This window comes from Octodon degus, unplaced genomic scaffold (genome assembly GCF_000260255.1).
Source record: "Octodon degus isolate 3935 unplaced genomic scaffold, OctDeg1.0 scaffold00081, whole genome shotgun sequence".
NCBI lineage: Eukaryota > Metazoa > Chordata > Mammalia > Rodentia > Octodontidae > Octodon > Octodon degus.
The window spans coordinates 1,208,404-1,222,330 of NW_004524657.1; the positions used below are offsets into that span (position 1 = coordinate 1,208,404).

General features: G+C 57.6%; 1 protein-coding gene across 1 annotated transcript in view; it reads right to left on the reverse strand.

Moving 5' to 3' along the window:
- Positions 1-13,439, reverse strand: part of Ret (ret proto-oncogene) — a 29,343-nt gene extending 15,904 nt beyond the window's left edge. The window contains exons 1-2 of the mRNA XM_023721314.1: positions 13,204-13,439; positions 908-1,168 (exon numbers count right to left, since the gene is read on the reverse strand). Coding sequence (XP_023577082.1) covers positions 908-1,168; positions 13,204-13,270 — 328 coding nt within the window. The 5' untranslated portion in view covers positions 13,271-13,439. The remainder of the gene's footprint in view (positions 1-907; positions 1,169-13,203) is intronic.
- Between the last annotated feature and the right edge of the window lie 488 nt (positions 13,440-13,927).

The following is a 13,927-nucleotide window of genomic DNA, read 5'->3' on the forward strand; positions in this document are numbered from 1 at the left end:
CCATCTCCTATGGTGGCAGGTCCCCAAGGTAGGCTCCTACAGACAGCCCATTGCTATGGGTCTTTGACTGGGACTCACCAAAGACAGACATCCCCAGACCCTGGAGGGCATTTCCATGGCACTCCTACCATGGTACCACGTGGCAAGGAAGCTGGGGTCCAGCAGAATAGGGCGCTCTGGGGCACTGGCTGCTCTCATCTGCTCACTCTGCTTGTCCCTAACCTGACCTTCTCCATCTAACCCCAGCTGTGGTCAGTCATTCCTCACACAAACCCCAGGCTCCTTCCCTAATGGTGTCCAGCAGTGTGTGGACATAGCCAGTTCCGGCCTCCCAGGAAGTGCAGACCCTGCGAGGCCCAGGAAGAGCCTGGCCACAAGCAGGCATACCTAGAATCTAGTCACATCCTCTAAGACCTGGATGGCTACTTATCTGGCCTTCCCCTGCCCAGTGACCCCAACTGGACCAGGGCTGTGGCTGGTGTGAGCCTGAGGCACTTGATCCATTTTCCCTCAGAGTGGGTTTCATGAGGCTGAGACTCTGGTTCTGGCCAGGTCTCCCAGGCTACCTTCCTTCTAGGACCCCTTGGCCAGGACCAAGTGCTTGCCTGTGGGAGGGAGGAGCTCTCTGGGACTGACACCACTCCAGCAAGCTTTGGTGCTGGCTGAATCAAGCCCTGAGGCTTTTCCAGTTCCAGGTAGCTCTTACAACTTCCAAACCCTCAGTGCTTCCTGGAACGTACCCAGGTTCTGCTGTAGTGAGCACCTAGACCCCTGAAGGTTCCATCACCACTAGACATGGGCACCAATGCCATCTTTGCTCTCTACCCCCACCTCCCTAATGGGAGCATGGTGCCCTTGCAGCCTCTGCCAGGGCTGTACAGGCTGAAGCAGTGCTGGTTGTTCTTACTTCGCAGGCTGAGCTGCTCCCAGGAGCCGAGGTCCAGGCTGCGGTTGAGGTAGAGAAGGCCAGTTTCCTCCACACGGATCCAGTCATTTCTGTGCAGCGGCTTGTGGTAGACACCATAGAGGTGCTGGCCCAGGTGAAAGCTGGGCACCTCCCCGGGTGCGTCACGCAGGGCGTGCACATAGAGCAGCGGTGTGCCAGCTGGCTGGTCCAAGTACAGCCGCTCCCAGTAGGCATCCCTTGGGAAGTACAGGCCCAGAGGGGCTGCAGGAGTCAGGGGCCAAGAGAGAAAGGCAGGGACAAGAAAGCCATCAGCCTAAATTTCTGCTCTTGATGGGATTCTTTATCTCTGGTACAAGGAACAGAAACAAAGGAACACACGTACACAAGGCTGAAAATACTTTTCATTACAACAGAGAGGAGAAGGAGAAGGCAGAAATAAGACATGTAGCAGAATCACCATCAGCCACCCTGGAGCACCTACACCCCAGAGTCCATGCTAGCTTCTGAGCAAATCACTGTAGTATGTAAGGGCATATGACACCACCAGACAAGCAGGACAGGGGGTGCTAGGCAGCAACAAAGGCAGCCCTGGGAAAGAGACTGACTGACCCTTACCCAAACCCACTGCTACCTAGGACCCAGGGGTTCCACACCATTCAGTGGCAACACACCTACATGAGACTTTGATCATATGCAGGATTATTTGCAGTGGCCTCCATGACCATGAAACCCCACACAGTGAGAAAGGATGTGCTCTTGCAACACGAGGCCTCACAGACACCACACAAACCGAAGTCATGGCAGGAGGCCACATGCCATGGCTTCCAGAGTGAACCCTATGTGCAATCAGATAGCTGCTGAGGGGGCAAGTAGCCTGGGAACAGCAGGAAGGCGTCCTGAGAATGCCAGTGCAGGCACAGGTTATGGTAGTATCTACACACTGACATGGCACAGCTGAGACCCGGGTCTCCACCTACAAAAGTCCTGCCTAAAAGACTGGAAAATCAACGTTAGGCTGAGGGCAGATATGGGAGGACTCGGGATGCTGGCCATGCCTGGCCTGGTCCCACCTGGAGCTCACTGCCTATGTTGTGGCTGCGCATGCCCAGACTTTAAAAATGAAAAGCATTCTCTGGACAGTGAGTGTGTGAGCCCTGTGTACTGCTGGAGGGGGGACGCAGAGTGTGAAACTTCATGGAGGATGGTGGCTCCTCAAAACATCACACGCCAACTCATGCATGACCCAGCCGTTACCAGCCCAGCCCGAGTCCAGACTCAGACCTCCAAGCTGGGTACCGAGGGCCCTGCACAAGCACTCATAGCAGCACTGCTCACCACAGCCCGAGGGGGAAGCCCTCAGGTGTCCATCACAAGAGTAGTGAGCCCTCAGAAGAAAAGGAAGTTGTGCCGAGTGACACAAGCCAGTCTCAAAGGGTCCAACCCTGCACCTCACTTCTATGAGATAGCGGAAATGGTCACATCTAGAGACAGAGAGATGGACAGTGGCAGTTGGGGGTTGGGGGTGGGCTTGGGGATCGTCACTTCATGGGCAGAAGCTCAAGTGGGTGGATGGAAAGTTCTGGGGGTGGGCAGTGTTGATGGTAGCAACGCCCACCGTGGGTGTTCTTCTTTTCTTTTTCTCTTGTTTTGGTTTTTGGAAAAAGGGTCTTGTTGTGTGGTCCAAGCTGGGATCAAACTCACAATGATCCTCTTGCCTCGGCCTCCTAAGTGCTGGGATTACAGGCTTGTGCCCCAGGCCGGGCAGCACTGTGGAGGTTAACAGTTCTGAACCAACACAGTTGAAAATGATTAAGAAAGTTCACTTTATGTGGACTTTTGAATAAAAAAATAGTAAAGATATTTTAAAAATATGGGTAAATAGGAAAAAAAAACATTTGCAACACATTTTAAAGCTTGAAATGATTCTGTAATGCACAGAAAGCACTGACACACAAAGCAGGCCCTGAACCCTGTGCTTAAGGCCAAGTGACTGTTCTGTCCTGGGTGGCCCTTCTTGGGCACCAGCTAGGGCGTGGTCCCTGGGGCTCAGACAAAGTCCAGGGCCAAGTGGGCCCAGCAGGCAAAGGACAGATCCCCAGTGGGAATCAGAAGGCATTGTACACCCTGGACTATTCCCCAAGGTGGGCACAAAGACAGCTCAGAGGCTGAGCAGGGCCCCTCGGTGACTAAGTGACACCCTGTTCCCAAATAAAAAGGGCTGGGAGATGGCTGCATGCACAGGCCCTGGACTGGATCCTGGGAAGAAAGAAAAAGGCCAACATCTGCCTGTTCTAGTGGTGCCTGGCCCAGGTTGGGATAAAAGCACTGAGTCAGAGCCTGGGATGCAGCGAAGGTCATCCCTGGAGACACCTAGGTCTCTGTGGTCCTGCCCAGGCCATGGAGGCTGCAGGGGACCTGGGGAGCCAGGCTGAGCCCTGCCACCAGGGGGCATCCAGGCCACAATGTGGAGCAGGAGGGGACCCCAGGAGCCACATATTGGGGTGCTACTGGAGGAAGAGCCAAGACCCATCCAACCTCACTAGAGAGCCCATCAGGAGCCACCTCCCTTCCACTGACCCAGGGGCCAGAGCCTCCACAGTGGCACCGAGCTGACTTCTGCCAGTCCAGCCACCGGAAGGGCAGCTCTGTCCCATCCTAGCTCTCGGGAGCTGCCCAGTGCACCCCACCCTTTGCGTGGGGACTCCACCAAGGCTCTAAGATGCTTCGTGCCTTCAGAGGTAGGGGCTGGAGTGGGCAGCTCACAGGGCTGCCTGTGACAATTACTGTTCCACATACTGCCTGTGACAAGTCACAGGGTATGTAGACACAGCAGGAAAGGACATGAAGGCCCCACAACTTGAGATCCCCCTACTTCCCAGCTCCCCCTTACCCTAGCCTGGTGAAGGCAGGATGGGGTCTTCTGCTGCCTGGAGGACCGTGGGGCAGGAGACAATGAGACTAGAGTCCAAATGCACTTAAGATGCCTCCAGGAGGCACACAGAAGACACCCCCTCCTGTAATGCTGTCACTGAAAACAGGGCTGAAGACAGGTGGGCACAGGCAATGCTGGTGCGTGATGAGCTGCCCACAGGGCTCCCACTGGGCTGGGGGCTCTGCTGCATTTCTGCAAGTCCTGCCCACAATCGAAGCAGCCAACTGCAGCAAGAAAACAAAATGAACCACTAGCAAGGGACCCCACATGGAAGGGGGCCCCCACAGAGCACTGGCCCACTCTGGGCCTCAGTTTCTCTAACTGAGGTGCTCTGGGGTCAGGGGCAGCAGCCAGGCCCTCGCCTCTTACTAGACACGGGCCCCTCATTGCCTATTCCCAGGCCTCCCTGTGGGAATGTGGGCAGGGCAGGTGTTGTGTTCCCAGGGCAGCTCACACTGCAGGCTCTGGGGCCTCATTGTGATCACTCTCCCCATGCTCCTGCCCACCTTGGGGCCCAGCATGACTCCTGCTAGGCTGCAGATCAGGTGGCTGAATATCCCAGAGGACTCCACACTGCCTGCCACATGCCTAGCCTTGTCTACGGGCAGCCCCAGCCCTCGCTGCTTAGACCATGCTTACAGACCACCAAGCCAAGTTTGATCCGAGAAACTTAGGACTTGTCACAGGCAGAAAGGGACATGAAGGCCTCACAACTCGAGATCCCCCTACTTCCCAGTTCCCCCTTACCCTAGCCTGGTGAGACCTCTGCATTCCACATTGCCCAGGTGTGGGTTTACTGGCATCTGGGTTCAGATTCAATCAGTCTTGGGCCCCCTTCCTTCATGCACACACAGGGCACACACGCGCCTTGCCGTATACCTGGCCACCTGTGTTTGTATGCACACAAGTCATGCACATGCAAGCCTTGCCAGATACCCCTGCCCACGTGCGCTTGTGCATGGGATCACTCTGTGCAGGCCAGAACCACACCTGCCTGTGTTTCCAGCAGACTGTGGTTCAGTGCAGGCACACAAGGGGCACAGGTATAGGGATCCGGAGGCATGGGTATGGGGACCCAGGGGCCAGATGCGGGACACCAGAGGTGCAAACTGGTACACCCAGCATACCCTACTCCAGCCATGTGCCCAAAGCATGTTGTGATGCTTAAACCTTGCTGTCTATTTGATTGGTCTGAGAGCCACCCCCAAGCTTAGTAAAGCCACTTCTGGGTGTGTCTGTGTGTCATGTTGGTATGGCCTTGGGGTCTGGTCCTTGCTTCCTCTTTAGTGCTGCCTACTGCTCTGATTTCCTGATGCTATGAGCTGAGAAGCTTTTTTCTCTACCACACCCTTCTGCCACAATGTTGGAGCCAGCTGACCATGGACTGAATCCTTAGAAACCATGAGCCAAACTGTGCCTCTCCTCCTCTAAGCTGTGGTGTTAGGTTTTGTGTCCCGACAGCAGAAAAATGACCCCCACGCACTGTCCTTTGGTACCTGTGTGACCCCTGCCTGAGCCCAGCCATCAGTTGACCATGACGTTAAGCAGGGTCTGCTGTGTCAGCTGCAGTTCTGGCTGGCCCAGCCTCAGGCTCCCCAGTGAGCTCTGCTCCAGCAAGGGTACCCCTTGCCCATGCCCTACCTGGGCTGGTCCACACTCATGGCTGCTGTCACCTGGGTCCAGGAGCTCTTGGGATATGCTCCTTCCTGTGACCATGTGGGTCTGACTCACCTCACGCGTGTTCTCTCACACATAGAGCACCATATGCTACCCCTCACCTTGGGCCTGGGCAGAGCACATACACGCTCACCATATCAGTCCCCTCATAGCCTACTCACTCACTGTCCACGAGTGCTGCCCACTGTTGCCCACCAGCACACACATCCTCCCACAGGCTCAGCATGGACCCGCTGTGAGCCCTCCCTAGGCACTGGGTTCTGCTGCAGTCCCAGGCTGGCTGTAGGATCACTCACAAGACCACATACCCAGCCCCTGGAACAGGCACCTGTGGGGTGAAGGAGGCCCCTCTCTGACAGGCTAAGCAATGTGGGAGTGGGATGAACATGTTCAGGGTGATGTTTACCTTAAAATCAAAAGAAATGAAATATAACAAGGAATGTAACAGGACAAAAGTAGCCTGGGTTCTATTTTGTCTTATACCAATACAGCAACAATATATTGTTATTGTCAAAGGTCTCACTGTAATGCCCAGACTGGCATCAAACTCCCAGGTTCAAGTGATTCTCCTGTGTCAGCTTCCCAAGGGCTAGGACTATATGGAGCCTGCAGTCTCAGGGAAGGCAGGGACTGTCTAGGGCTTTTGGAGAAGGTATCTGAAGCCCAGACTGGACATCTTTTCCCACACCTCCTCGTCCACAGGCTGCTATGCCCACTAGAGTCCTTGTCAGTCATGGGCACTGCCTTCTAGCTGAAGGCCCTTCCTGGCATGGTGGTCTGCTTCCCTGGCTGTCTCTGAGCTGCAGGCTTAGTAGTTACCTGGCTTTGCATCTACCTATGGCCACTCACACATGTCCCTGTGTCCCCAGTGTCCACCCCTCCCAACTCCACAGGTGCACAGCCTCTTGTCTTCTCTGCCTACCTAAAGCCACCCACTGCCATCCTTTGGTGCCTGTATGACTCCTGCCTGAGCCCAGCCTTCAGTTGACCATGACCCCCAGACAGGGTCTGCTATGTCAGCTGCTGTCCTAGCTGCCCCTTGCTCCAGCCCCACCTCCACCCTAGGCCTGGCCTCTGCTCATCTGATGACCACAAGACCACAGGCCAGTGCCTGGCATGGTCTCCTCATCTTTTAACACGAGTCTCTGTGAGCTCCCCCAACCAGGCTCTGGAGGGAGCGAGCCCAGGGACCATGGAAGTCCCAGTTGTGGGCATCCATGAAATTCCAAGATAACATGAGGTGGGAGCATCCATACAGGGAGGCCCAGCTCCAGCTCTAAGCAATGCCCCAGAAGGCCCTGAGCAATGCCCAGCCCCATGCTGCCAGTCCTGTATGGGCCAGGGGCACTGCCAGGGCCTGGAGCCCACGATCCCCACTTCCCTCTGCAACAGTGGAGATGGAGCCACCCTCACAGGATATCAGGAGCCAGACCAAGCCAGTGACATGAGTTATCACAACAGGGGCTGGCATACACTGCCTCCCCAAAGCCTCATCCCTCCCTGGTCCCAGTTGTCATTACTCCCAGCTCCCTGTGACCTCCACCCAGCCTTCACCCCAGCACCATCACCCAAGGCCTAGATTCCCTCCCTCTGACCTCCACCCTGTGTTATCCCTACTACTGTCACTGTCCACATCCGTATCACCTACCCCACAGCTGTCATGTACATCACTCTCCTGTCCTCTCCATCACACATGTGCCAGGGGCACCAGCTACCACACACAGGTAGAATGAAGGGGCCGTCCTTGCAGGCACCAAGTGGCAAGGCTCCCTGGAGAAGCACTGGGGTCTCCACACCACTGTCCCCAGAGCCAGCTCTTGCCCACAGTGCTTGTGACCATCTCCTGGGGCTTCAGGGCTCTGCCAACATGACCACTGTCTGAGTGAGTACAGGGAAGATGGGCGCCGTCCCCGCTCACCCAGCATGTCCTGTGCTCTTCATCCACACTGCTGTCCTCATCAGTGCTAGGACACAAGCTGGTACTTGCCTGGCACCCTGGCAGGGTCCTGACCCTGTGCCAGCCCAGAGTCTGCTGAGATCAGAGTGGTAGGTTCCAAGGGACCAACACCTGAGGGCATCCTTGGCACAGCCCAGGCCTGCTCCCAGGAGCCCCAGGCTGTCCTGTGGGCACCATGCCATCACCCACCCCCACCCAGAGCAGCTGCCATTCCCCAAGGGAAGATGGACGCATGCCCACGTGTGACTCCCAGCTGCTACTGATCTCATCCGGGCTGCTGCAACCCTTCCGGCTGCTGCACGAGGAAACCGCCAATTAGGTGGCAATTAACTCCTTCCCAGGACAAGGCCTGGTGGAGAAGGACTGGCCACCCACATGGCCAACAGGGACAGTACAGGTCACCAGACCCGGGGCTCTTGACACTCTCTGGGCCCTGTGCCCCCAGCTGACAGCACCATGCAATGGCCCAGGGGCCACCTCGTACCCTTCCCCACCCCTATGGGTTCTCTATTGGCCCAGTGGCCACAGTTTACTTAGACACATCAGTCACTGTGTCCCTGATACTGGGGATAATTCTAGCCCTCCTCATACTCCTCCAGAAATGGTAGTGGGGACGGGGAGGATGATGATGATGATGGTAGGGAGGAGAATGGGATGGAGGTCACAGGGATGTAGTGACTTGATGGGGATGGTGGGGATGGGGACGGCATAGGTGTGGGAAAGCCAGGGGCCTCCCAGAGGCTCTCCAGCCCCCAGCCCCGGAGGACCCACACACATAAGCAGGGAATGTCCCTGGCATCACCATGATCATGCAGGACCATCGAGGAACTCGGCCCTGCACTAAAGAGAATCCCAGGCCTGCTCTGGGGTCATTCACAGAGGTAGCACCCAGGCCCATGGCACTGTGCCCTTAACAGGGCTCTAACAGGGTGACCACTGCACATCCCTCTAGCCTGTTTCCCCATTTGCATGCAGAACAAATGTGCTACACCTGACACAAGGCCATTCCGGAGCCCCTTGGAGCCCATGGGACTCACAGAGTAAACATCTGTGCCCAGGACCAGGGCAAGATATGGCCAGAAAAGTCCCCTGAGGCTCAAGGGACCAGGGAGGACACAGTGTCCCCTTAGATCCCAGGGAAGGACAGCATAACACCTGGAGCAGACAGTGCAGGTGGCTTGGCCTTGTCTATGCCTGCTGGGCTGTGTGGCGGGGTGCAGAGTGGGTTTCTCTGGCTCCAGCTGTGAGTGGGACAGGACCCCTCCCCGGGGGCCACTGGGTGTGGAACTGCTGCCTAAGGGGCATTCCCAACCCCAACTCCTGCCTGGAAACAGTTTTGCTGGAGCCCAGAAAAGCCCACCCTCATGCCAGCCCCCGATGGGTACACAGAAGAGGGACTACTATGGTCTGCACACACAGTGCCATCCTTGGCAGGGGACCTGGTCGGCAGTGTGAATCACAGCTGTGCTGACTGTGATCAGTTTACATTGGACCTGCCGGTCATTTTAGTCTGGACGGAGGATGCGCACCCTCAGGGAAGGGGCAGGGGCAGCTGGCCCCCAGCAGTACCGTCCTCAGTCCTCAGGGCAGTGCTGCCACAGCGCCCACACGAGGATACCACGTGGCCTTGTCCTGCCAGAAGAACCCAGAGAACAGGGCCCTGACTGCCAGGCTGCTGAACGGGCAGCTTCCCAGCCACACTTGGCAGAGTTGGGACTCAGCCCTAATGGACAAGAGAGGACAGGACAGGACAGGACAGCTCTCCGTCAGACAGTGGCTCCTCCCCAGACCTGAAACTCCGCCCTAGACAAACCTGGCCAATGAGTTCCAGAAGATGCACAATGGGGAACCCCCGAACCCCAAGGAGGCCCCTGTACTTAGCCTGACCCCAAGTTTAAATAACAAGTGTTTCTGAGGATGTAGATACATTGTAACCTTCATGCCTATTCCTGGCAAAAAAAAACAGGAAAGACCTAGCATTTTATATGCCTTAGAGACTTGAAAACAATAGGAAAGACAGCCTATAACACAAGTGTTATAGCAACATTGTTTTTAATGACAACTGGTGAAAAACATCCCAACATCCTTCAAGACTGATACGTCCTTCAAGACCTACTGATACCCAGCTGTGGCAAATCTTCAGACAGGAATATTATTTACTCTTGAAAAGGAACCTGGTCCTGGTACTGCTACAAAGAAGAGGAAAACACTAAACCCAGTGAAAGCAAACCATGCCCACTGTGACCTGCACCCCATGCCCATCCTGTGTGCTCCACTCAGCTCACCCCAAGGTCCCGAGACCAGCATGCACCTCTTCTCGAGCACTTCCCCAGTCATTACTAGATTTAAGAAATTTCACTTTTTTCTCTTTCCCTTTCTGGAACCTCAAGGTAAGAATTTTCTGCAAGTACAGAGGCATTTAAGGTTTTCTTGTTTTTTTCTTTAACAGAAATGGGGAAGGAACACTGGGCCTCGCAGCTACCAGGCAGGTGCTCTACCATGGAGCTACTGGGTCTCATACTTTGCCTGGACTATCTGTCCTCAAACGTGGGATCCTCCTGCCTCAGTTCTGAGGTAGAGGCTGAACACTGTGTAGTCTCCCCTACCTTCTGTTCTGGGGCCAGACATAGCCATGGCACTTGAGGTCTGCAAAATCCAATATTAGCCCACTCACCTCAGCCTGCATGGACCCCCGTTCCATGGGTCTCTCTGGCGTCGCATAGGAGGCCTGCAGGTGGCCCTTGTGGCACATACCTGCCCAGGGGCACAGGTGACTGGTTTGCAGTACTTAGGCCACTGTTTGGTGCAGCCACCCACGCAGCAAGAACACACGCAAGGCTGGTCACCTGCTCTCCTCAGGGTTCAGAGGGTGGTGTGAGGTCCCTCAGTGCCACCTGGTGTCATTTGCCACACCAGCCAGGAAGGCACCGGCTCTGGCCAGCAGGGGCTCCTGGCATAATGGCACTCTTGTCCTCCTGCCCAGTTTGTCCTGTGATCAACTCAGGCACAGAGGCCTAGGCATTGAAGGTAGCAGCGTGGGAAGGAGGGAGGCCTGCATGGGCCGCCTGGCTTGGCGGTTGAGTGGGGTGAGCCTGGCCTCAACACCTGGCCTGGCACTTCCTTCCCTGCTCCATGGGCTCAGTGCCTCCTCAGTGATACCAGGCCAGATCTCAGACTCTGTGCTCTGCAGTCAAAGCACTTCCAGCCCACACGGCCTGGCAACCCTGCGACCCTGTCCTTACCTGCCAGGGATTCCCTGCCTGGCTCCCAGCATCGTTCCCACTCACACCCTGCCTGCGGCCTGTCTTATGCTTCCCAACCAAATCAAACACGTGTCGCACAGATGTGAGAGGTCACCTGCTGGGGTGAGTACACCTCTCCTGGGTGTTCGTGGCAGGTCCAGCTCTTTACATAGCAAACAACTGGGAAAGAGGGAAGAAGATGAGGGGTAGAGGGCACGGCAGGACGCAGAGGAGCTGGAGCCGCAACCCAGGCAGGCTGGACCCCTGGCTCCCACAGTGCCCACACAGCTGCAGGAGGGAAGGAAGTTGCTAGCGCCTGCTTTTCTCCTCCTGGGGTTCCACAATCAGATGCTGGGTGCCAGACAATAGCTGACATCAACCCACATGGGTGTCCAGGGACACGCAGGCCCACACCAGGAAGGCATGGGGATGCCCTCCTGCCACACTGTTCACACACATGCCCTTCCAGGAACCCACTAAAGAGCCATTGGAGAGACCCAGGGGTTCTCACCTGGGTGGTGGCCTGGCACCATGTGTTTCTCTAGACGTCCGCAGGTCCAGGCCCGTAGATGGTTAGGCTTGGGGCCATGTCCCTCCTTGGAGCCCAGAATCCACACCTCTGAGAGCCCTCAGCCTCCTGTCTGTACGTTGCAAAAATGAGGCCAAGGCCCTCCTGGAGCTTCTAGGAAGATCACAGGGCCTAGGGCCACTTGCTATGAGCCTTTGGGTGACTACAGTTCTAGTCACTGTCCTAAGACAGGGGACACAGGGTTCTCCGTCATGATGCTGAGGGAGAAAGCTCCCCGGGAAGCACAGCTTCCAGGTTCCTCCCTCAGCACCCCTGTTCCATTTCCAACACACATTGTAATTTTTAATTACTTTTCTCCTCCCTCGACTAAGAGGCCATTAGTGCCCCATTAGGTGAAAGCATCCCGTTTTCTCCCACCATCGAGGAAACAGTGATTTACTTAGCTTGGCCCTAAAGCAATTCTGTAGAATAAAGGCAATTTAGCAATGGGGCCCCATAAGTGTCTGCTGGGTTGCCCAGTGCAGGCCCTGCCCAGGGAACGAGGAGGGAGTGTGTGTGGGGGGGCAAGGCAGGATCTCCCTCTCTCTGTGTCTGTCTCTCTGTCCCCCTGCTCCATAACCCCTGGCCCACTCTCAAGGGGTCACCTGGGTAGCTGAGCCTAGACACACATCACTCTCAGGGCGAGGTCCCCTGTTACAGGCCACTCGGGGCTGGGCAGTGCCCAAGAGGGCAGGGGTTCCAGGGTGTGCGGGTTGAGGTGAGCAGTGCATCCATGGCCTACAAGAACATCCTCCCCAGGAAAGAAGGACACGAGGCTCCGTATGCCTCCACGAGTGTGGAGCACGAGCTGAGGGAGACCCTCCCCTAGGAGACCTTTCCTGCCCTAGGCAAAAGGCCACCGGAGCAGTGCGTCCACTAGAGGGCGCAGGAGCACCCTGGGAGCCGCGTCTGGACTCCGCTCAGAGCCAAGCTTCGACCCTGGTATAGAGCCCCCCGGCCCCCCGCAGGGACCTGCTATCTCTTCCTGGGTGGGGTGGGGCCACCACTCCATAACTAGTGCCTCCAATCGTGGCTTTTTGGTCTTCCCGTGGGAAGAGGCTCACGTTCCCTGGACTGGGAGACAGTTTGTGGCCCCCAACGCTGTGGTCAGGGGTCTCCACAGGAAGCAACTTGCATTCCTGCAAGCGTGCTGAACCCCGCCTGGCAACCCACAACCTCACCAGGCACTCTGAGGCTGAAGTTGGACGGGGGTTGGAGGTGCCAGCATAGGACCTCTGTATCACACGGGCCACAGGCCCACCCTGGTCAGGCTGGACAGTCACAGGTGGGAGCCTTCGGCTGGCTTCTGCCCTCTGCCCAGCCTGCTGCTTGATGACTGGGAATCGTGTGACGGAGACCCAAACCCTGGAGAACCCGTTCCTGTCCCACGGGATAAACAGTCCTCGTCTGCGCCTCTGCACTGCGCCCCTCTGGCTCTCTCCCTGCTAGGCGGTGGGCAGCAAAGGGCCAGTGGGGGCAACGGCCTTTTCTTTACAGGGCAGAGCGACGCCCTTTTGTGAAGAGCAGAGAGTCCCTCCCGTCTTCCAGAAACTCGGTTCGTCTTATCCGACTCGGCTCTGTTGGGGTTCGCTCCAGGTGGGGTCACGCTAGAGGGCTCGGGCCTGGCTGGACCACACCTCATAACAGACCCGTGCGGGACATGACGGCCGCACCCTGTCCTGCCCGCGCGGGTCCAGAGCCCTGGGCCGCACAAGAATACCGGCGTGGAACTCGGCTCAAGCGTCCGGGAAATCACAGCTTCTGGACTAAGACCCGATTGGCAAAATCACCTCGTGTGAGGTGCGAGGAGACCCGAACCGCGGGATACCGGGGCTGCAGGGACGCCGCAGAGCCGCGCACAGCGCCGGCGTCCGTGCGCCCCCTCATCCATGCGCCTTGCGTCCAGCGCCTTGGACTCACCTTCGCCGAGCAGCGGCAGCAACAGCAGGAGCCGCAGCCCCACGGCACCGGACGTCGCCTTCGCCATCGCCGCGCGCTGGCCGGGGACGCGGGTCGGGAGCGGCGTTCAAGCGGGGCGGCCCATGCCGCGGGGTGCGGGGTTCGGGGTGCGGAGTGCGCGGTCCAGGTGCGGACGCCGGGCGCGGGGTCCGGGTGCGGGATACGGCGGCCAGGATTCCCCCGCGCTGCACTCTCAGCTGGACGTTAGGGCTCACCGCTGCGCCGCGGGACTGAGACCGCGGGCTGCGCCGCAGGAGCGGGCGGGGCGGGGCGAGGGGCGGGGCCGGGCTGCGGGCGGGACCAGGCTGCGGGGTGTGTGCGGAGAGCTGGGACCCGGTAGTTGGCGGGGAGGGGGGGGTCCTTCCGCAGTGGGGGTCCCGTGCGGCCCGGCCGCGCCCCTGCACACAGCTGCCCTCTCGCTCCTCACCGAGTCTGTGGTTCCAACTCACCCTTTCCTGCCGCGCGCGAAAAGGACCCAGAGACCGGATCCTCAACTGCTGGGGCGCGGATCCCCCGCAGCTTCTCAGCGGAGCAGAGAGGGGCGGGGTCGCCGGCTGTGCTGTGAATCCACTTGGACACACCTCCCTCCAAGGGAAGAGCTGTGGCCTAAGGAGGTGCTAAGGGCGGGGCTCTTGAAGTTCCCCCAAACAATTGATGCCTGTGAACATGCAGATAAGAAGCGTTG